The sequence below is a fragment of the Aspergillus lucknowensis genome, assembly GCF_044049455.1.
Source record: "Aspergillus lucknowensis strain CBS 449.75 chromosome Unknown BJX67scaffold_55, whole genome shotgun sequence".
Taxonomy (NCBI): Eukaryota; Fungi; Ascomycota; class Eurotiomycetes; order Eurotiales; family Aspergillaceae; genus Aspergillus; species Aspergillus lucknowensis.
The window spans coordinates 53,780-78,828 of NW_027263599.1; the positions used below are offsets into that span (position 1 = coordinate 53,780).

The following is a 25,049-nucleotide window of genomic DNA, read 5'->3' on the forward strand; positions in this document are numbered from 1 at the left end:
TGAGCCGCATAAAACGTGGATGTATAGATTTATGGAGGGTAGTACGCAGACACGGATGTTTGCTTTATGTCGGTTCGTGTGCGATCGATCCAAAGATGCGGTAAGGTAGTTCGCGATGCCGAAGGGGCCATCACGAGGAATGTGCAGCCGTAGCGACGAAAAATTATCTGCATCCCGGTGCCAAAGGTGAACGATCCCTGACCAATGACGGTGCTGACCGTCTCTTCGGCGTCAAGGGAAGCGCAATCAATGGCGAAGGAGGGCAGGGCTGTCGTCTCTGCGACGCAAGGCATCAGTCGGGCTTGATGGGGGTCAGCTGAACATAGCGCCGAGTATTTCGGATGGTGATTTACCTAGAAAATCTTCCAACCCCCACGAAGAATTTGCAGCCTTATGTGTTGGATAGTCAGCGAGGGAGTGGGATGGAAAAAGGAAAATCGCTCTATTATTCAGTCAAAGCCGAGATAGCCCCCCTGGTGATAGCAAATCAAATCGCAAAGACGCCCTTATTTGGAACACGGACAATATCCTGGCCGGCTTATTCAGGGATATCTTTCATATAAGCCTGCTCTTGTCTGTCAATGATTTTCTGATTGAAAAACTTGCCCCATACCAATTTCCAGACACGCCGTACCCAATGCAAATGCAAATATAGAACCAGCATCTTTCAGATTCTCACAGAGCCAACTCTTGTTGCTCAAACCCTTGTCTTCTTGCTACCTCTCGTTGACGTGCTGCTTCCTCCCGTTGGCGGGTCCTCGTCAAATGCTTCCGTAAGTCGGGTCCAGGTTCCACTAGTTTATGTTTTGATATGGTATCACTACCGAGCAAAACATCAAACCTTTCCATTCGGATGATATAGAAGTCATCTGTATAGGTGCGAGACCCGTTTCTGAGGTGCCATTCCACTGCGCGCACAACGCCTTCGACCTGGATGCGGTTCGACCCCAGAGGCTGGACGTATAGACCTTGAACAGGCTCTAAGGGACGCGGTTCATCCTCATTGAGCAATTCCCAACACTCCATATTCATCAGGTTGATTCCGTCGCACCCAGTATCAATGGATGCGACCACCAGTTTGTTGCCCCGGTGGCTATCCCCCCGACGCCTTACGACGATATCCAATGGCGAATTTATATCGACCGGCAAACCCTGGAGGTGACTCAGTTCCGTTTCTCCAAGGCGCAAATCGGTAACATCGGTGGCTTGGGTGAGGGAGGTTCCAAGAGGGATAATGTCAACCAAGGTCTGGATGCTGCCTGAGCCCTGAGAGCCTTCACGAGTCGTGGGTAGCTGTGAAGACGGAACTAATTGCGTGATGTTGCTACTAGATGACAACTGGCGACCGAAAGATCCCCTCGCACGACCAGACGATATTAAACGACGCTCATGGTGTATCTCAACTGTTGCCTGGTGGCCACGGGATGAGGGTCTGGGCCGATTTCCAAATCGCTGGGAGAGGACCGAGGGGCAAAGCTTCGATAAAGCTCTTCGGATTATCTGCGGATACATTTTAAAATGAGTGACAAAGACGGGTCTGCGCGCCGGTTTCGGGCATATCGGCGGCACTCCGCTCCGCATGTTTTCTGCAGTAACATCGTAATCAGTACGAAACGTCATCTCGCCGATCCAAGCTCCAAGCAGCTTACGAGTCATATTGTGACAGTCAGGCCGTTGTCTCCCGAGATAAACAGAAGAATCAAGAAGCGTGGGTTAAGAAAGGTTCGAAGGTGTGGAAGAGTGGACGGGAAACCGTCAGGAACGCTCGGCGAAGAGACGGTGAAATCGGTGTCCCCAAAGTGGCAATAAGAACAGAAGGGAGTGAGCCGAAGCCCACTCAATTATGTCAATGTTTCCTATTTTCTTGTTCGAGCAGAGATGTGGAACATGGAGTGTACAATGGTGGCAGTTGAGGAAGTCTGGATCAAAGTTGAACGAAGGACTCGGATGATGAAATCCTGGCCGCTCCCTCACGATGAGCCAAACACAAGCAAGCTCCTATACCTCCTCTGAAGGAGGCTGAGAATGCCAGTGCCGACCGTAAGCACTTTACCTACCAGGGCTTCATCGATCCATTCCAAGGCCTCACGCAAGAAACTAGGTGACAAACTGACAGATCTCCACCTGGATGAGACGAGACATCTTCGAGACAGGTCGAAGAAGGCGTGACCTCGGATCTATTGTCGGACCCGGGAGAGAGTGTGAGTTAATCAGCTTGTTCACAAAAGGTAGTTGATTTTCTTTGTTCCGAAACAGTAAACAGCGATTCTTTTCTTTGCCCTGAAGGTCAACAATTTCGCCCCACAGCTTCTGGCTGACGTATCACGAGGCCAAGTAAATGAGAGGATCTTGACCGCTTGTTCGATCTGTCAAAATCTCGAAGTGACATGCATGCTTTACTGTTAGACTGATCAACTGGCCTCGAGATGATCTCGAAGAACCCCCCCCCCAAGTGGTGCTCCAAGCTAATGTTGAACGCTCGTTCAGGCCTTGCTGATAGAGAGGTGCTTACGGACTAAACCTTGCCCGAGTAAGAACACTCCTTGGCGAATATCTAGCTTGGGTTGCAGAGGGACGAGGCAGCACAGCAAGGGTGGCTTGGAGAAAAGCCGCCTTCTACGGTTGCTGAAGGGCCCTCACATTGCCCAGGCAAACTGTCGATTCAACCTTGGAAGTGGACAAATTACGTACAGTAGGTATTCCTATCGGCCGCAGCTGGGGTTTGGTCCCCACTGGTTGCTTGATCGGCCAGCCATCTCCCCCCGTCATGCGAGGAAGCAGCGCCTCGATCAAAGGCTTCGCATCAGCGCTCCGCAAGAGCCAAGGCTGCTTTGAAGAGGCTGCTTCGTGCTAGGCTAAATTCGCGCTTCGGTGACGCCCTCGAGGCTAGGTGAGCGAGTCTCGCGCATGGTTGGGTTGAAATCAAATCTGCCGCGTGCAAAAATTGGGGCGGACGTGTTCACCGCTCCAGCCACTCAAGGACCACACGAATACCGAGAAGAGTCAGCTTCACATCCAGAGTGCCTATGTGGAATCCGGGAAAGAAAAAATTAAACCAAGAAAGCACGCAACACAGCAATATATGAACCTACCCTGGTTCAAAATAACACTTCCTATAAAAACCTCAACTGCTCTCTCTCTCCTTGCCCTATCTACTCTACTATTATAAAGCTCCAACCACTTTAACAACTCCTCTATGCTCATAGTACTAGGTTTATTAATCTTATTCTCTAGAATAATAACAGGAATTCTAATTAACTTTTTATCCTCTAAAACCTATAATATTCTTTTTATATCCTAATACTACTTTAGGTCCTTAGCAGTATTAACTAAAAATATAATCCTATCTACTAGTAGGAAGAAAATAGATATTAAAAGTATAGCAAGGCTGCTTATATTAATAAATTAGAAGTATATACTATTAAAGTTAATATATATATATATAGGAATTAACCTTAAATACTAGAACTTATAAAGGTAAATAGTTTTAAATAGACTTGTTAACCCGCGGGTTTTGGGTTGACCCATGGCCTTTAAAGATGAACTAGTAGGTTTTAGGTTAGGTTATAGGAATTGGAAACCTGCCTACAGGTTACTAAAAAACCTACTAACCCAACTTAAAAAATCAAAAAAATCTATATATATATATATATATATATAATATAGTAATTTATTTCTTAGCATAGCTTGGCAACCTATTAGATTATCTAAAATCTAATATGTTACCCATGCATAACCCAAAACCTATTAGATTATTAAAATTAGCAACCCAACCCATTTCTTGGCGGGTTGGGGCGGGTTGGGTTGAACAAGTCTACCAGGGACTAAAAATATATATACTATAGGAAGGGTATCTCTATTATTAGCTAGACTATATATAATCCAAAAAATCTAGGTAAGGATAATAAAAGACTAACTTAGCTATAAGGAGATTAAGGAGATTATATTACATAGTATAACAAGTTAATATGGACAAGATAAGAAGTCTATGTTATGAACCCTCAGCCTACAGTCAGCAGAGCAGAGTCACAAGGCAGAAAGTCAAGGCTAGGGAGCCTTGGGTCACAGACCAGCTACTAAGAGCCACTTTAGATTTAAATCCAACCTTAATAACAAACTAATAAACCTGAGTATTGCCTGATTTTAAGACAAGAATAAGTAATACTACAAGAATATAATCTATAGATTATATATTTATATAGATAATAATTACTATTATAAGAAAATACTATATACCCTTTAAGTATAATAGAAAGACTATAGTTTGAAACTATAGTTACTATATAACTACTATAGCCTATTATAGGGATAAAAGAAATAGGAATTATTACAAGGAAGAATTTTAAATTGCTCTAAGGATATAGTAAATAAAGTTATCCTAGTAAAAGACTACATGACTATATACTATTTGGTATATTATTTAATAGTAGGAGAATAGTATATAGGGCCATGTAATCTAATTAGGTATACTATTTAGTATATTATTTAGAGGTAGGAGAATAGTAGGAACTTAGAAATATTTAAAGATATTTATTACTACTATATCTAGCTTTCCTATCTTTATAATTAATATTATTATTATTCTAGAGTAACCTGTTTTAAGAATCTTGTAAAGCAACTTGTCTAGTACTTACTTTATAGGCTATAGTATATATATTATAGGCTAGCCCTGCTCTTTTATCTTAACTTCTACCTAACTATAATAAGTTTTTATACTTATTAGATATGATTATACCAGGTAAGATAAGTTAATCTAAATCCTTTGGAAGTCTTGTATAAGAGCCTGGGGTTAGAAGTATATAAGAAATTATTATTTTAATAATAAATTAATTACTAGTTAGTACAAGTTGTATCTTGGATTAACTTAAAAGCTATTAATATAATATCTTAATACTAGCACTAAGTTATCATGTTTTTTAAAAGTAAAATCCTGCAAGAGACTATTGCCAGAATACAAGTATAACTTAATAAATAAACTGGAGTTATTAATCAGGTTACTAGTAACCTAAACTAGTAGAGTAATATAACTAAGAATAATAAGACTTTTAAGAAGTATTAGGAAATACTAGAACAGCTCTAGGACTATATTTTTATACTTAAGACTAAACTTAGGGCCAAGGCCTTGAAGATTAAGGTACCCAAGCCTTTTAATAGTACTTGGACCAAGCTACACTTCTTTCTTATATAAATATAGACCTTTATTAATATTAATTAGGACAAGCTAGTTAGCAAGGCTAATAAGGTTATATTTATATCTACTTATCTTAAGAGAAAAGCATACAAGTAGTTTAAACCTTTTATAAGAGAATAGCAAGAAGCTAGAGAAGATAAAAATAAGCTAGCTAGTAATATCAAGTAGCTATTTACAAGTTATAACTACTTTAAGGAGTAGCTTACTTGTGTCTTTAGAGATATTAATAAAACCTGTAATACTAAAAGGTAGATTAGGAAGATATACTAATCTAAAAGAAATATAGGCATACTTATTTTAAAGTTTTAACAAATTATATTATACCTAATATAGGAAGATAATACTTTTATATACTATTTTAAGAAAGCTCTAGATTATAACATCTAGAAGAAAATGGTATTTTTACCTAGGCCTAATATTCTAGTAGGGATATATAACCTAGTATCTAGAATAGGGAACTAGCTTAGAGAGCTAAGGGAATAATAAGGCTAATAGAATTACAGGGGATACTATTCTAGAAGGAATTAGGGCAGATATAATAGTTATTATGCTAATAATAACTAATAACTCTAGACTAGATTTTAAGGAAATAGTGATTTGTATAGACCTTAACCTATAGACTTGGATATAATAATCTTAAAGGTAGAATAAGATTGTTGCTAGAAGGAGAATCTATACTTTTCCTATAGCAAGCTAGGTTATAGGATAGTAGACTATAAAAAGTAGAAATAGTATAGCTAGAGACCCTAGAGAGGAGCTGGATGATATTAACTAAGAGCTATATAGGAAGTTGTAATATTAAATATGACTAGGGAGTGGGATGACAGCACTAGCAAGGCATCTATTATAACTAATGATTCCCTGGAAGAGGCTGGAAGGGCCTTTGCTCAGGACAAGCATGCTGTAACTAATAATAATACCTGGGATGTTACTAGAAGAAGGCAAAGTATATTTCTAGCAGCTTAGAATAAGCTTGGATAAAATACTAGAGGACAGGATCTAAACCTTATACTAAAACTGCTAGAGGCAATAGCCATGTTGCCTGGAGATATAGGAATAGATATTAAAAGATATATCAAGTAGATTGCTAATATTGCTAGCAAAATATGCAAGAAAGAAAAGATACTTAAGATAATTACCAAAATTCTTGTAAATATTGAGAAAATAATTAAGTAACTAGATAGAATCTTTTAAAAAGAATTACTATACTAGCCAAAATATTAGCTTAGTACCATAATTTCGCGAACTAATAAAGAAGAAACTAAGAGGACAGGTGGGTTCTACTATAATAAAGCTACTAATAACAAGCTAGTTTAAGAGGGAGAGTATAGTAACTTTCCTATAATTATATAGAAAGTTAACCTGCTTAATAAATAATATAGAATATAGCTAGAAGGCCTTGAATTTAGCAAGAAGGAACCTAGTAGTAGGTTTATAACCCTAGAAGAAAAAGCCCTACAAGAAGATAATACTAAAAAATATAAACCATGCTAGTATTAGCTATAGGCTACTAGACTACACAAAAATAAATAATATTAGAGATAATAACTTAAGTTTTTAAAGACTGGTAAAAACAAGCTTGCCTATTAGATAGATAATATTATTATAGCTGTGTAGAAAGACTCTTGGAAACTTACTAAAGGCCTAAGAGATTTCTTTAACTAATACCTATATCAGGATCTAATGTGTTAAGAGAAGACCAAGGATTACTAGCAAAAGCATATTAAGACCTGTAAAAGGCACCTAGAAACTTGTACTATCTATAGATAAAATAATAGTAACTACTACTTGCAATTATGCAAACTATCTAATAAGTAGTCCTAGGAATCTAGAAGGTATCTATTATGCTAGTAGGATTAGTATAAATATATTAATACTAATATATGATATCTTAAGCATGATAATATATTATGGCTAATATGCTACAACTTATATTATATATATTATAAAGATACTAAGTAAATTACATGCTACTAGCTAAAATAACTAAGAATAATTAACTAGAATAACTTGTGCCCATGCTAAAAAAAGCAATACTTATATAAATTATACTAGTAATACCTAAAGCATGAGATATATTATTAAATAACTTGCTATAAGGATTACTATATTATATACTATCAAGCTAAGCTTAGAAATTATTTTCTATATTTAAGGTAAGAGGAACAGGTATTAAAATAGGAAAAATAGTATCTTGTAGCTATTAAGACTTGGATAAAAAGGTACTTTATTTAACTTGCTAAAATACAAGGGAGGCAGGCCTATATCTTGATTGACTTGGGAGCTATTGGAAATTATATTAACCTAAGTTTTATGGAAAAACTAGGGATTAGAGGTATTTAAAAGGAAATACTAATACCTATAGCAGGACTAAATGGGGAAAACCTGGGAAATACCTTGTTAATAGTTGAGTTGGGACCTCTACCTGTTATAGTAAAGGAAAGAACTTTTAAACTAAGTTTTAATATTATATCCTTAGGCAAGTATAATATAGTATTAGGGATCTTATAGCTTGAGAATCTTAACCTAGATATTAACTAGATTAAAAGAGAGATCTAGTAGAGAAATAACAAATAGTCTAAAAAGCAAAAGGAACTAGAAGAGGCTAGTATTTTATAGCATGCTTATATAGCAAAGTATAAGACCAAGTAATTTATAGGGGGATTAAAGACTAGTAACTAATCTGCAGGTACTAAGAGTCTAGTAGAATAAATTATTATAGCAATATTAAGACTATTAGGGAGGATATGGCTAATAAACTTACCTAGTTAGGCTACTAGTAATATTATAAATAGCAAAATTATTATAAATAATAAAGGAGTAAGGTTTTAGGGAATACTAGCTATAAGTAACCAGGTTTATAAGGAACTAACTATCCTAGATAAGTATAATTAATTCTAGGATATGTTCTAATAACTTGATAAACTAGAGTTACTATCTTATAGGCCTTATAATCATACTATACCTATTAAGGAAGGTATTAAACTAAACTATAAATAGATTCTATTATTAAATAATTGAGAATCCTGAGTGTTAAAGGAATATATTAACAACTAACTTAAGAAAGGAAATATCTAATTTTTATACTTACTAATAGGATATAGAGTCCTATTTATACTAAAAAAAGATAGAAGTAACTGATTATATATTAATTTCTAACTATTTAATAACGCGACTATTAAGGACTAGTACCTGCTACCTTTAATTTAGGAGATCCAAGATAAAATCTAAGGGGTGGCATGGTTTATAAAGTTTGATATTACTAATGCTTACTACCATATTAGAATCACAAAAGGAGAAGAATAGAAAATGGTGTTTTAAACAAAATTTAGTTTTTATAAATATCTGGTAATGCTATTTAGGCTTACTAATATACTACTAATATTTTAAAGGTTTATTGACAAAGTACTAAAACTAGAAGATAAGGAAAATAATAAAGAAGAGAAAGAGGAAGAGGAAGACATACCTTAACTAATAAATAAATTTGTACTTGTGTATCTTGATAATATACTAGTCTTTTTAAGGGATAGGAAATAATATATGAAGCATGTTAAATAAATTCTTAAGAAGATAAGGAAAGCCAAACTATAATACAAACTCAAGAAGTATAAATTCTATATTTAGGAAACTAAGTTCCTAGACTACTAGATTACTATAAATAGGTTAAAACCTAAAGCCTTTAAAGTAATAGCTATTAGAGAATAGCCTGTATTAAAAAATTTAAGAGAACTATAGTAATTTCTAGGGCTCTTAAACTACTACTAAAGGTATATTAACTAATACATGTTTTACATGGTACTACTATTTAAGTTATTATAGAAAGAACAAGCATATAAATAGACTAATAAGTAGTAGAAAATCTTTAAAGTTATAAAAGAAGCTATTACTATAATACTAATTATGCTATAATATAATCCTAAGCTACTTATAATACTAGAAACTAATATATTAGACTATGCTATTGGAGCAAGAATAACTTAGTTAGAACCTAATAGCAAACCAAGACTAGTAAGATTCTGGTTAAGAAAGCTAATAGGACTAGAGATAAATTATAATATCTATAATAAAGAACTGCTAGCTATTATAGCAGTATTTAAATATTAGAAAATCTACTTGCAGGAGGTAAAGTATACTATAACTATAAAATCTAACTATAAAAATCTTACTTATTTTATAATAACTAAAGAATTAACAAGAAGATAGGTGAGATAGATAGAGCTATTCTTATAATATAACTATAGGATTAAATATTATAAGAGTATAAAGAATAGCTAAGCTAATATTTTTAGCAGGAGACTAGACTATAAGGATAAGACTAGGAAATCTTGACTAGTAATCCTAAAAAAAAACAAAGATAGGATACTTGGGAATAATTTAATAATTCTAGTAGCTATTATATAATTATTAAGGACTATAATTAATATAATTAAAGAAGCTATAAAAAAGGATAAAAAAATATAACAAGTCCTTGTGTTAATACTAGAAGCACTAGAAAAGGATAGGATCCTTTAAATTAAAGGACTTATCTATGTTTTACTAATACTTGTTCTACAAGTTATTAAGGAATATTATAATATACTAGTACATAAATATTTTAGTATAGACTAAATATATAAATATATTAGATGTAACTACTACTTTTAGAATATAAGAAAGAAGGTTAAAAGCTATATTAATAACTATAAAGTATATTTATAGGACAAACTAAAGTAGTATATACTATATAGGAAACTATAGAACCTGGAGGTCCTATAGTAACTATAGGAATAGATTATAGTTAATTTTATTAGACTATTACTAGAGATATAATAAGGAAAGGAGAAGTATAACTATCTTATAGTAATTATAGACTAACTAATAAAGTATATCTACTTGGAACTAATATAAATAACTATAATAGCAAAGGAGATAGTAACTACCTTTATTAACATAATTATTATAAACTATAGGATATTAAAATATATTATATTAGACTAAGACAAGTTATTTATATCTAAATTTTGGAAATTAGTAACTAATATTATAGGGATTAAACTATACATAACTATTATATATAGATTATAATTAAATAGATAAACTAAAAGGGTTAACCAAATAATTAAGCAATATCTATAATACTATATAAACTATATATAGGACAACTAGGAGGAATAACTACTTATAGCCTAGTTTATCTATAATAACTTAATCTATAGTATAATAGGAATGATACCTTTTAAAGTAAATTATAGATATTACCTAAACTTATATAGTAAACTAATTTAAAAAGAACTAGTTGTAGAAGAAGCTAATTACTTTATATAGAAACTTAAAGGAATCTAAATACAACTTACCCAGGACCTTGAGTTTGTTAATCTTAAAATAAAGCTTTACTATAATAAAGAGCGCTAGAAGGTACTAGATTTTAAAAAAAGGGGGAAAGTGTTCCTACTCTATAGGAATATTAAAACTAAGCAACCAAGCTAGAAACTTAACCATGTATAAATTGGACCATTTAAAATTGATAAGAAATTGGGACTAGTTAACTATTAATTAAAGCTACCTAAATCTATGAAGAAGATATATCTAGTATTTTATGTATTGCTATTAGAACTAGTATCCAAGAATACTAAAATTACTAATAATATTAAAATTAAAGAAGAGGAACAGGAGTATAAAGTTAAAAAAATCCTGGACTACTAGAAGGTTAGTAGATGATTATAATATCTTGTATAATAGAAAGAATATAATACCTTAGAAAATACTTGGGAGCCTATTAAGAACTTGACAGGCTATACTTAGAAAGTCTAGAAATACTACTAGTAGTATCTAGTATAGAAAAGTTAATATTCTGCTAGAAGGATAAAGACCTAATTATCTAAGTTAGACTAAGATTGTCTGATATAATAGCAAGTTGAGCAGTAGCCTTATACTTATTAGTAAGGCATTTTAGCTCTTAGAAATCCTTAATAGTTAAAGGATCCTTCTTATCTAACTAATCTATTATAGTTGTATTATGATCTAATATTTTCTTATCATGCTTTTTAAGAAACTTTTATTAACTAAATAGACAGGCAACCTTTATAGCTATTTAGGCCTGTTTAGCCAAGGCCTTAGCTAGCTTGTTCTTGATTTTTGCTTGATCTTGTTGAAGATTATTCTACTATTTCTTGCTATGAAATTACTTTTTATATTTTTAACTATAACAAGTGCATGATGCATAGTTTTAGCTTTTTAAATTTATTATATAAACTATGTTATATAAGAAACAATATTTACAAGGATTATCAACAGGAATACTATTAGTTAAAATCTATTTGGATTGATGTATTTAATTAGCAAGGTGATTCTGCTTAGGAGGCATAGTAAATTATTGTAAAGAAAATTTAAGAAAACAAGAGACTTACTAGGATAATAGGGAAATCTATGCTATTTATATTTTTATAGACAAAAACTAAAAAAGGGGGAGATAGTATTATAAACTCTTAGCCTATAGTTAGCAGAATAGAGTTATAAGATAGAAAGTTAAGGCTAGGGAGCCTTGGGTTATAGACTAGCTACCAAGAGCTACTTTGGATTTAAATCCAATCTTGATAATAAACTAATAAACCTAAGTATTATCTAATTCTAAGATAAGAACAAGTAATACTATAAGAATATAACCCATGGACTACATGCCTATATAGATAATAATTACTATTACAAGAAAATATTATATACCCTCTAAGTATAATAGAAAGACTATAGTTTAAAACTATGGCTATTATATAACTATTATAGCCTATTATAGAAATAAAGGAAATAGGAATTGTTACAAGGGAGAATTTTAAATTACTCTAAGAATATGGTAAATAAAGTTACTCTAGTAAAAGACCATGTAACTATATACTATTTAGTATACTATTTAATAGTAGGAGAATAATATATAGGGCCATGTAATCTAATTAGGTATACTATTTAGTATACTATTTAAAGGTAGGAGAATAGTAGGAACTTAGGAATACTTAAGGATACTTATTACTACTATATCTAGCTTTTCTATTTTTATAATTAATACTACTATTATTCTAGAGTAACCTATTTTAAGGATCTTATAAAGTAACTTGTTTAGTACTTACTCTATAAGCTATAGTATATATATTATAGGCTAGCCCTATCTTTTTACCTTAACTTCTATTTAACTATAACAAGTCTCTATACTTGTTAGACATGATCACACTAGGTAAGACAAGTCAATCCAAATCCTTTGGAAGTCCTGTGTGAGAGCCCAGGGTTAGAAGCGCATGAGAGGTTGTTGCTTCGATAACAGTCTACTTATAATTCCTAATATTAGTTGGCTACCAAGGATAAGACTATAAAAAAGATCTATCTTGGTATTTATATTATTAAAGGTATAATAGTAATAAACCTAAGACTATTGCCTCTCCTAATTAAGCAGGCTAAATACCTATCTTAAATATATATATAGTTTCCTAACTAGGTTACTATGTAAGGTTTCCTGTAAATACTTTACTATATATAAGTAGTTATAGTATATAAGAGAAGTAGACTTGTTCAACCCAACCCGTGAAACCCGCCCCAACCCACCCCAACCCGCCAAGAAATGGGTTGGGTTGCTGATTTTAATAATCCAATGGGTTTTAGGTTATGCATGGGTAACCTATTAGATTATGGATAATCTAATAGGTTGCCAAGCCATGCCAAGAAATAAATTACTATATTATATTTATATATATATATTAAATATAAATAAATTACTATATTAAATATAGTAATTTATTTTAATATATAGATTACTATCTAATTAGGCAGTAATCTACATATATAGGTTTTATAGGTTTTATAGGTTGGGTTAGTAGGTTTTTTAGTAACCCGTGGGCGGGTTTCCAAACCCCATAACCCAACCCAAAACCCACCAGTTCATCTTCAAAGGCCATGGGTCAACCCAAAACCCGCGGGTTAACAAGTCTATCTTGGGTTATTCATGTCTATCTATACTATAGCAAAATAATTCTAGTTAGAATATAATTAGTTAGATATTCTGATTCTTAATACTAGGACAATGGGAAACCTCCTATCCCTCACAGCAGACAGATATAAAGTCCACTTTGGTATAAACCACGTCAGTCACTTTCTCCTCACGAAGCTCCTCCTCCCTACTCTCCACGTGACTGCCTCCGCCTCCTCCCTACACGTCCAAGTCATCATGCTAAGCTTGCTCTTAAATACTACCGCACTGCCCTATAATACTATGATTTCCATACCCACACTCATGATGCATGACTGGCTAATATAATATTGTATATCCAAGGTAGCAAACATTCTCTTTACCATAGAATTGGCGTGTTGCTATCTAGAGATTCTATCTATCTCTATAAACCTAGGAATAGTGGCTAGTAATCTATACTATTATACATAAGATGCAATTGTCCTTGGCAGTATTAGGGTAATAGTTATATCTAAGCTCTTCTTTTAGAGTATATAGTCACGAGTACTAAATTAGATTTAGGAAGCAAGCATATCAAGGGAGAAACTTGTTAATAGCAGGTATTATGTCTTGATTAGGGCAAAAAGGATGTTATGGTTTAAGGGAGATAAGGAAATGGCAAGGGCGCTTTAGGAGTTGATGGAGGGTGAGATTGAGAGGCATTTTTTATTAACTATCTAATTTAGATTTTGGATACCTATTGTTATTTAATCGCTATACGTTAAAGAGCATATTTACTAGCCAAATTTCCATATAAATACTTCTCATGCCTTGCAGTTGTTGAGTTAGTAAGTTTCTTGCTAAGGACCCATCAACCATACATAGAACCACATATAGAATTAGGCGATGAGCCATGTATCCAAGATTATCTTCTTGTATTCCTGGGTTAGATAACCTTGTTGATTCTCTAGCAAAGGCTTGGTTTAGTCAAGATGGCCTGATCCAATATCAAGGCCTGGCCTTGGATAATCCGTCTACTGCCCCCCCCAATAGTAGGGATTGTGGAGAGAGATGGCCAACTCTCAAGTATAAGACTGGCTACTCTAGATTTTCCGCTCTTAATTGCTTTCCAAGTTCAAGTCAACATGTTGTTCTGTAAATAACTCCTAGATTTGAGTCTCCCCTGCTTGCAGGAGAGGCGCAACCAAGACGCGTACAAATATGTGGACACACCCCCATGGCTGCATGCCCTATACATGTACTGGAGGGAGCTTTTCCAGGAGCCTTTTAATAGCATAACAACCAATAGTACCCCCTAAGTTCAAGATATAACAAGGCCAAGCTAATAGAGTTTATAGGTATTATCTACCTAAAATTTTTTAAGTTGCAAGATAAATAAATTCTTATTACTAGAACTACTAGTATAATAACCTATCTTTTTTTCCTGCTTACCCTATCCTAGAAATTAATACTAATCTACTATATTAACTCTCTTAAATAGTGTATCTAGTTAAACCTGGAATTCCTTTTTTCTAATAAGGGCCTCTATTTTAATAAAGTCTCCCCTATTATTTATATAGTAATCCTTACTATTTTTTACCTAACCCTTTTCCTAGAGGGGTATAAGAAAGTACTTAGTATAATATGCATAAGCTATAACCTTAATAAACTTGTATGATTACTATATATTATAAACAAGTTCTTGAATAACTTTATTCTCTTTAGGAACCCCTTGATAACAAGATCCTGGGGATAGTTGTTCTATAAATACTACCTATAACTAAATATCTTCCTATATTGCAATTAGATTATTATATTACTATAGTTTACTAATACTAAATCAAATATTATTAATGCAGGTCTATATGCAGGTATTTAGATCTTGCATGTTAAGGAATTGCTTAGCCTCTAACTTATATAGTCCCTCCTACTATATTAATAACAGGAAGCCTAAATATATAAGAAGATAAAAGATCCTGCTATGCCACCTGGCTGATAGAATCATGATAACTAGTGCCATCTATGCGGCGCGTACCGTGATAACCATGTTGTTCCTGTCGAGGGGGTTCCCGTGTCCTTGTTTATCAAGTCTTAAAGGGGTCTTTTCTACAGTATATTAGAGCAATACCTCCTCTACCTACCTAGTACCTCTTGCAACCTTTAACTCGCGCATATTTATTAATATGAATCTAAGATATACTTCTCCTGGATTGGCGGATTCACTAATAAGAATCTGTTTTATTATTATATTTAGAGTCCTGTTGTTATTTTTGAGTTTGTTTATTATTCTAGGGTGTTTCTGGATAATAAGGAGCCAAAGCAGTTTCATATTCATACGTTGCTGCGGACGCTGAATGCGGGTGATTATGGGGTTGCCTTGAGGCTGCTTATTCCGGCTGCGGGAGGGGAGGGGGTTTATAGGAAGGAGATTACGCGATAGATTGTCTCTAAATGGTATAGAGTTAGCCTTTTATATATAGTTATTCAAGTAAATTCATTATGTAGACTGTGTTGTTTATGACAGAAGCTACCCCTAAGACACGTGTTATAAATGGGTGTCTGGGATGAATGTACAAGGACTAATTCCTCTAACAAGGTATCAGGAGGGGTAGGGTAGAAGGGTATACTAGGAGGACGCGTATATCCATAGATACTATATAACTGAAAGAGCGACAGCTAGACGTTATACCTTCTCTCCACGAGATAGGTATTTCAATCAAGATATCAAGTTAAGCATCTGCCTCTCTCTATACTTTGTTTGACTTTAATAACTATATTTTCTTTATTTACTTCTAGATTACCCTTAGGTTCCTACCTTTGGATGGATTGGTGGACCCTAATCTAATAATAACAGACCTCGAGCAAGTGAAGAATCGATATCTACTATTAACAACATGGGTAAGAATAACAGAATTGCAAGTAGTAAGGTAGCTTTGGCTTCTATTAAGAATATTGTGACAGGGCCTAGCCTATAGAAAGAGCTTGAAGTGCTTAAGAATTAGCTAGCAAGGTTTGTCTTAAAATTGGTTGTTTATACATCTATCTAGATGGGCCAGGCCAGATCCCATGATAGATACACAAACTCCAATCCTCTGTTCATTTGGCTGGAGGCAATCTTTTCCAATTTGATTTCTAACCAGTCATGATGTTATTCCTAGATTGCGCCGTTACTAGTTAACCAATTGTTTTATACCCTAGTTATATAGTAGGGTCAGCAGAGACAAGTTTGGCTAGACATAAACATGGTAATATTACACCAACACTATAAACACTTCACTTCACGCAAGAATGATGTCCATGATAGAACACACAGAAAGTTAGGGCGTACTTTGTTCACCAGAGCCATAACTACACTCCACCTATGAACAAAGAACACTTGTAAACAGCTGACCCCTTATGAGTTGTCTTGATATTAAACATGGAACATAATATCTGCTGCAGTTCCATGTAAGATAACCCTTCTCTTGCTGCTAGTGCGGAATATGATAGATTTATTTAGCCTAGTTTGTCTCCTTATGGTAGCTTCCTCGCGCAGGGGGCAGTGAAATGAATTACAGGAGGTTTTCAACAATAGTACTTGAACTGTTCTTCTATTCGCTTGTGGGCTTGCGTTCAAGAGCCACCTCTCCACCTAGTAGTATATATCCCAGCCTCGAACCCGTGGAATGTGCACTCTTATCCAATGTCCTCCATGGAGAACTGTTCATTCGCGGTGCCAACGCGTGGCTACACATACGCGCCCAGCGAGGCGCCTGTTCGATTTTCCAGGAACTGGCGAGGAATGTTCAAAAAGAAACCAGCCACCATCTGGAGCGTTCCCGGGTTGGACGCTGACCGCCCCTACGATGTCGATGACCTAGCTTTTGGTAAAAAAAACCATGAGCAACCCAGGGGGAAGTCCCCGGCGTCCGGTCTGGCCATCGAATACGTGCGTATTACGGGCCCTGCGTGTTTCGGGGATCTGGTACAGCGTGAATGGTGTTGGAGGAGCAGACATGCTTATAGCACCTGTTATGTCCGCGTCTGTAGGGAGGCGTTAGGGATAAGGGAGGGTATTGGTAGAGGGACACGAGGAGTGGGTAGATAAAATATTTCCCAGGCTAGATGTATTACTAGGGTGAAGCACCCATGCCTACAAGTAGTGATAAAGAGCCCTTAGAGCTGTGAATATAGATTAAGTAAATAATCAAGTAGGAGTTGGTGATATTATTATAGCATTATTAGGAAACAAAGTTATCTTAGTAGGGCTGTGTTACTCTTCTACTACTACTTAGTAAACTTGTTCAAATCAGCTTGATTCTGGCAGTTTTATAACTCAAGCATAGATAAGTGACTAGGTGCAGGAAATCCTTGAGAAAAATCATGGCAGACATAAACGGATGCAAGTGTCAACAGCATCCCGTATACATGAATAATGACAACAACAACCAATTTACTCAAAAGAACAGTCACCTCAACAGACTCAAGGAGAAATCCTCCCAAAATATCACGATAAACATAAACAGACGCAAAGCTCCAAGCTCAAGTGCATCCTGCATACATGAACAACGATACCAAAACAAATTCAATCCAAAACCCTCCTCCTCTTCGAAGCCGACGGCCCAGGCAGACCAAACTCCGCTTGATCCGCCATCCTCCTCGGCCTCGTCCTCGCATTCGACCGGACATTCGCCCGGAGGACTCTCCTGTACCGCCGGGGCTCGGGCGTCCGACGCGGGAAGCGCGTCGTATCACCCACAGGTTCTGATGCGAGGTATCGAGCGAAGAGCTCATATCCGTTGTGCGGTTCCTCCAGCGCGGGGTCGATAAGCCTCGAAACCCGGATTACGATTTCGGAGCCGTTGTAGTGTGCTTGGATGATGCGGGCTTTGGTGTGGATTGCTGAGATGAGCATGATCTCCATATATGGGTACCATCAGTATCTGTGTGTGGAAAGGAAAGGATGGATGGATGGATGAGAGGGTGGGTGGACTGGTGGCCGGGGACTTACAGGCATAACTTTATGTCTCATGAACTCCGGTCGTGCGAGCTTATACCGGGCGATCATGGCTTGCAGGATGGTGACGATCTCACCGTACATCAGCTTGTCGTCGGCGTCGGAGACGTGGTCCTGTCCGACGATGAAGATCTCGTGCGGGTAGCCGTATGGCCGGGAGGCGACGAAGGCGTTGCGGATGAACCAGCGGTCGTGGGTGTTGTATTGGGCCGGGAAGACGTGGTCGCAGTTTGCGCGAGAGTAGTTGCCCAGGACGTACTCTCTTTGTTGTTGTGTTAACCTGTGGTGGTGTTAGCTTATCTATGCTGTACTATTGTACTTGGGGCGGCAGGGGGATGAGACAAGAGGGGGATACGTACGGGTTATACCACAGTGTTCTCCTAATGAGTTCGTTGCACGGATATGGATGAAACCATCGAAGGCCCTGGTCGAAGTGCCAGGCAATGCGGTGGGTCGTCACGCCCGGGGCCGAGATATTGAAGAGTGTATCGTCGGCGGCGTGCGTGGACCTCATGCCGGGGCTGCCGTACCCTGAGTCAGGGGAGGAGTCCGTGGAGTCCTCTGTGGAAGGAGAATACGACGACATCAGGGGATGCTCCTGGATGTGCCCTGATTCCATGGGTTGGAAGTAGTAGTCGTCGTTAGATGCGTGGGGGTCTTCGTCGATGTAGTGGTCGTAGGCCAGTTCGAGCTCACAGACTCTGATGTTTAGCCTAGATAGGGACATCTGGTCGGTGGCGTAGCCGAGTTCCTGAGTGCTATCCAGGATACGGCTGAGGTGGTTGATGATTCTCTGCCGCTCGAGTTGTTGCATTGTGAGCCGGGGGGTGTTGAATGGGTTCCCAGTTAGAGTATACTGAGACATGTTGGAGTAGGAGGTTGAAGTGGTAAGTCAAGTTATAAGTTCAAGTGAGGTTCAAGTGACGTATTAAGTGACAAGTGTCTCAAGTGGATAGAAGGCTTGAGTGAATGATGTTGGTCAATATGAGAAGAAGATGTGTATACGCAGGTGGATGGGGAGAGGAGAGAGGAGCAGAGGGCGAGAGAAAGAGTCGCCAACATAAGCATGAGAGGAGGACCTCGCTGTCGCCGTCGCCTCTGTGACATCCGCCGGAACTTCTCTCCCAGCTTATAGGATTGACAAGAGAGTTTTATGACCCAAATTCTACATTTGTGTCAATGCAAGGGTCCTGTGATTCTGTTCTATCATCGACGAGATGACAAACACAACTAGCATTCTGCCCCATGACCTCTTCTCTCAACCTTCTTGCCAGAAAGGGAGCGCAAAAACGCAGCCAGAACAGTCTCTGTGGAAGTCTATAGCTATTCTCTGCGCAGCGGCAGCGAACCTTTCCATGCGATCTGGCCACAGAGTGGAGGAACACAGATACGGAGCATAGCCCCTAACCAGAACTCCACACGAGAGATGCTGAGGATGTCTTTCCACGATACAACATGTGGTCACTTAATCTCCTACTCCATCGCGCTATTTCTACCTTATCTCAACTAAGCATCAAGGTACCCGACTAGCGACGGGCGTTCCCTCGCACACCCGCCGGGGACAAAGTCAATCACGCGTGGCCACACCCTCAGGTGCGAGAGCAAGCTCGAAACTGACACCGCCCGGGTCAATGCCTGCTAGGCGTGGAGCTCGTGGTCCGGAAGATTAGCCCTAACTCTGGGATGGGTGCGGAACCAACCTCCGGCGATTCAGAACGCACTCGAACTGACTCAATTACACACTTTCGAAAATAATTTTGCTGCGTTGCTGCTTTTGGACATTGAGTTTATAAGCTTATCCTGCATTCACAAAGTATAATATGAGCCATTCTTCTCGAGGTCTCCCACGTGCGTGCAGATTATCTGGCCTGCTAGGCTGGACGCTCTGACACGATAATTCCGAGTTTTTCCCCGATGCATCTCAGAATCTTCTTGGGAGTCATGAGGTACATCTCTGCAGAGTTGAATGGGAGTCAGTGGCGGATTCTGGGATTATTCGCCGAATGTCAGTTCTTCGAACGGAACGGCAGAGGGACGCTGCTAAGCACAAGAACTATCATCAAATCCGCATGGGATAGAGACGTGTAAATGGTAGATTTAAGCACGACAGACGGACTAGTGGAAATACCAACAGCGAAATGATATACAGATGAATATATACAGGATTCACAGTCTAAACCATCCCCTCAACCCAGCCTCAATCCAAATGTCGATCATAGAAATGCAATACCCTCGTCCACAAATCAACCAGGTGCTTCTGATCCCGAATAACGTGTTTCTCGCGCGGATACAGAACCATCTGCACGGGCCCATTCCACCGCTGCTTCTCGCGCCAGAAGGCCAGCGGCCCTGACACGAGCACCTGGTCGTCATCTCGCCCGTGCAGGATAAGTAGTGGCGTCCTTCTCTTCTCTGTCGTCGTCTGCTGAATCTCTCTCTCGACCTGGCTCACCATCTGCTTTGCAGACCGCGCCGGCGAAGATGGAAGAGACGGAATATCCGGCGCCGGCCAGAAGGGGTCACTGTTCACATTGACAAAGTCCCAATCCACAACGCCGCCGCCACACACGACCGCCCGGAAACTAAATTCGTTCCGAATTACCGCCAGAGACGAGAGAAATCCGCCGTCGGACCACCCGCTTATCGTGACGCGCGACTCATCCACCAGATTCTCTGCGACCGCCTTCTTCAGTATCGCCATGACGTCCGCATATCGCTCCCCAATCCCCGTACCATTTGCGCCCGCGGGACGCAGATTCGGACACAACACCGCATACCCGGCGGCCGTGAGATGCGCGACGTCAAGATGCGGCCCCATCGAAAACGACGGGAGCGCCGGGAGACTTTGCACGAGCACGACGGTCGGCGGGAGGCGGCGCGAGATCGCAATCGTCGACGGCTTCGGCGTGAACAGCCACCCGTCGCATTCCCAGCCATCGGCGCCGGTCGTCGTGGCGATCCGTTTAGACCGGAACCCGTCGAAGCGCGAGTTATGCGACGACAGCTTGACGTATCCGTATCCGCCGCCCTTGCAGGTAACGGAGTAAACCTCGTTCGCGACGGAGGGGCTACTCCGCGCGACGACGAGGGTGAAATCGTCCGAGTCGGGGTGTCGGAATGCGTCGAAGGAGGTAATCTCATACTCGGATGTGAAGAAGCTCGGGAACGGCCAGGAGATACTGTCCACGCCTAGGGCGTGCGCAGCTTCGGTATTTGGATTTTGGACACGGGCCACGACAGAGTCACGAGCGCGGTGCAGGGAGACGGCCTCGCTGTCCCACCCAAAGTAGCTCCCGTACTGCTTCGAGCGGATGCGCGCCTCGTAGACGGAGAGCGAGGTATACGGTGGCGTTGGGCGGCCGATGAAATGCAACTTGTCGGCCTGCGACCAGACAAGCGAGGTAATCGGGCCCTTTGTCTGGATGTACTTCCGTCTCGAGCCGGGACCACGGCCGGCGTCGACGATGTCGATGCGCGTACTACTGAACTGGGACATCGAGTCCGTTTCAGAGACGGTATACGCAATCTCGTTCGTCCGCGGACTAAACGAGAATAAATCCACATTCTGATCACCTGGCGTGAGGGTCGTTACAATCCGTCGCTCGATATCAACGACCTTCAGCCGTCGAGCCGAGCTCCCTTCCTCCTCCCCGCCAAAGACAACCGGCTCATCGCTCCCGTCCTCTTCACCTCCATCGGACGCAGAATCCTCACTCACAAACGCAATAAACCTCCCATCAGCACTCCACTCAAAGCCTCCCTTCACATTCCCTTCCCCCTCAACCGATGTAACCGGAAACGCCTCCCCAAACCCGCCAATCGGCAAGAGATAGATAACGCGACTGCGTCCCTTGGCGGCACGATCCGAGACAAAGCCGATAAACCGGCCGTCGGGCGACCACTTGGGGTTTTCGTCCTTGAAGATGCCAGAAGTGATCTGGCGAGCTGAGTGGTTGGCCCCGATATCGGCGATCCAGAGCGAGGAGACGGCGGATTTGTCTTTCGTGGAGAAGGAGGAGAGGGTGTAGATGGCCTTTGTGCCGTCGGGGGAGATATGGATGTCGCTGGGGAGTTTGAGGTCTGAGAGGGCGGCGAGGCGCGAGGGAGGAGGTATTGAAGGCATTTTGCTACTCTTCTTCTGAAGGAATAACGCACAAACCTGACTTTGAAAGGGGAAGAATTTGGATGAGTGGGAGTTTGATGGGAACGTGCGGGGTGAGATGGCGTGAGATGACACCATCGCCAAGCTTGTTGCACTGTTCGTCAGCATGCTTAAATAAGTCATAAAATTCTATTGGATGCGAGGATCTGCTCTTCTCGAAATCCCTTGGTGGAATTATTGCCCTTGGCTGCTGCACCAGCTACGAGTATAGCTCCCAAGTTGCACAGTTGACCATTACATTCGAGCTCAAGGGCAAAGTCCCCCTCCACCAGTTGGAAGATCCGCCAGATAATCTTCCCTTTCCATTCTTCGGGCCAATTCCGGGCGTAAAACCGCCTGTCTCGATCCCCTATATTCACATCAATTACCCGGGAGATGAGCTGTACCGTATATTCTCGTAAGCCCAGGTGCTGCGTGCAAAAATTGGGGCAGACGTGTTCACCGCTCCACCAAAATCCCGCATGTCTATGTAACAAACCCTCCCCAACCTTTTTTTCATTCAGTTTTTGTGCCCGTTAAAGTATAGTAATGCCACTACTCAAATGCCAGCGATGTAGAATAGGTTTGTTTGAAATGATATGGGCCTATGCTATGTATGACTGAGACAAACGACCAGTGACCCACAGCGACTAGCCTTCACAGGTGGTAGTCCATGCCAAATAGGAGCTTTCTTTCCAAGTAGTATACTATGCTCAGACAATCAAGCAGGGCAGACAGCCAAAGCTAGCCTATAAATCACGGTGGATTTGCCACTGTCTGTCTGACGATAATTGGGTTAAATAAGTCTACCGGCTAAGAACCCATGGGCGGCTTTCAAGATTGAATACCTGCCCCAAACCCGCGTTGGGGAGGTCTGCCATCACCTTCGGGCAATATTGGCGGCGAGCCACTCCAGTCCTTCTTGAAGGCCAACACCTGTGACAACACATGAAGGTTGGAGCCACTAATAAAAAAGTTAATACTACTCCAGTGGTTGGGGTATGATCAAGTTACCCAAGGACGATCCCTGAGGCTTTTGAGGTCCAAATATTCATACTGGTATATCATTTTTGTTGGCAAACACAAGCAGAACAGAATCATTGAGATCATTCTCATTCAGCAAACGGCCAAGCTGGTCCCGGGCATCACTAAGATTTTCACGATCATTACTATCAACGACGAAGACAAGGCCCTGAATATTATGAGGATGGGCTTTCCAGAAGGAACCGACATTTCCTGTGGTGAATTGGATGTTTCCGACCCTGGCGGTCTCGATGATAGAGCCTGAAATATTTATAGGCAAGTCAGCGCTCAATATCAGAATGATTTTAAGGCTGAAGGATCAACCATTAGCAGGTACTGAAGTGATTTGTCCCAACCTCAACTTTTCCAGGATACTGGTCTTTTCCCACGCCACTCAGACCGAGCATGAGTATTTGCATACCAGATCCGCTGCTGTTGTGCTCTAGCATCCGCAGTATTGTACTATTCATCGTGATTTGGAGAATTTTCTGGTACTCAGTTGATGTAATTGAATCCACTGATGGAAGGACTACTTGGTGGAGGATCTTTGGTAGGCGGGGTTATGAGTTTCTCTGACTCTAGCTGCGAAAACCGGGGATTATTATCGACTCAAGTGGGAATTGGCTCCGTTCTTCGAATCTTCAAGGTTTCGCTCCCTTCAGCTGAATGCTGATCAGCCCTAGTTATCCAATAATGGAATGGGCCCATGCGTGTTCAAGACGCGCAGAAACTTGATTTAGCTAAGTTAAAGAGAACCATCTCTTATTCAGCAGCCCGCTCAAGTGTTTAGTGTAATTGGTCATCGAAAAATCCCACGTCAAGATACATTTTTTTGAGGTTTATCAACTGATTACACTACATTGCCTTTATTTCTATCCAATGAAATAGTGGATTGCCTTCTTCATCCACTTGGCCAGCCTGTCACACCCGGGGATCTCGCAACGGTACCTAGCCTGTCTAGAAGTACTAACCTGTGTCCCTAATCCAAGCGCCAAACAATAATCGGGTACTCCTATGAGCCAAGGATACTTGATTTACAGGGCAGCATAGCAAAGAGAGAAGCAAGGCCAAAGAAGTATGTATACTTCTTTGTTTAAGCAGGAGATATGCGAACAAGTGTATATTACAATGTTTGACTATAATACCCTGGTCGAGTCTCTGTTCTATGAGTCGAGTGCAGGGAACCGCACTGGCCAAGCACAGTGTGACCGAGTAGAACCCGAGTCGGCCGTATATTGCCTTCTGAGTCGAAGTCGACTGGTCATTTCGAAGGGTCTGCGGAGAGCTGGAGGCCGGACGCTTATATAAACATGACCAGACTCTTGATCCATGAAGCGGGCACAAGGAACAATGAGCTTTTCAATCCCGGAGACTCACTGCTGGGATCGTACGCAGTTCTTTACACGGGGCCCGCTGAGAGTGGGATCATAGACTGGGATTCGGATACCGCAGACATTGTTTGCTTGTTTTTCGGCCGGAGTAAGCGTTTCGATTGCCACGTAGGCGCGGTTCAGGGATCTCAAATATCTGCACTGGTGCACAGGTCGTGTGTCTGACATCCGTCCAGTTGATTGGTCGAAACTGGTCAACTTCCCCACCAGAACCCTAACAACCTTCCAAGCCCTTTGGTCTCGATTCTGGGCCAGGCCGTCTCTGGCAAAGACGATTTATATGTATATCCTTAGTACAAATCTCTTTGAATTTGGGCGATGACGATACTATAGGGGTGTGCAAGTTGCCGGGAATCTTTTGCGCCCGCTTTTAAGGTTTAGTTCAAAGATCGGATTCCCCT

At 39.8% G+C, this 25,049-nt stretch overlaps 3 protein-coding genes across 3 annotated transcripts; all 3 read right to left on the reverse strand.

The window, feature by feature from the left end:
- Positions 1–475: 475 nt before the first annotated feature.
- On the reverse strand, positions 476–2,340 carry BJX67DRAFT_266361 (retropepsin-like aspartic protease). Its single transcript, XM_071026436.1, has 3 exons — positions 1,650–2,340; positions 635–1,586; positions 476–565 (listed from the first exon to the last, which is right to left on the reverse strand). The coding sequence occupies exons 1-2, from the start codon at positions 1,654–1,656 to the stop codon at positions 676–678; spliced, it is 918 nt and encodes a 305-aa protein (XP_070882149.1). The 5' UTR covers positions 1,657–2,340; the 3' UTR covers positions 476–565; positions 635–675.
- A 15,321-nt stretch (positions 2,341–17,661) lies between these two features.
- BJX67DRAFT_384921 (uncharacterized protein) lies at positions 17,662–18,907 on the reverse strand (the record flags this gene model as incomplete). Its single annotated transcript, XM_071033754.1, has 3 exons — positions 17,662–17,994; positions 18,088–18,373; positions 18,453–18,907. 3 exons carry the CDS (start codon positions 18,905–18,907, stop codon positions 17,662–17,664), a joined length of 1,074 nt encoding a protein of 357 aa, XP_070882150.1.
- A 1,261-nt stretch (positions 18,908–20,168) lies between these two features.
- Positions 20,169–22,300, reverse strand: BJX67DRAFT_364381 (S9 family peptidase). Its single transcript, XM_071030181.1, has one exon. The coding sequence runs from the start codon at positions 22,214–22,216 to the stop codon at positions 20,291–20,293; it is 1,926 nt and encodes a 641-aa protein (XP_070882151.1). The 5' UTR covers positions 22,217–22,300; the 3' UTR covers positions 20,169–20,290.
- Positions 22,301–25,049: the final 2,749 nt, after the last annotated feature.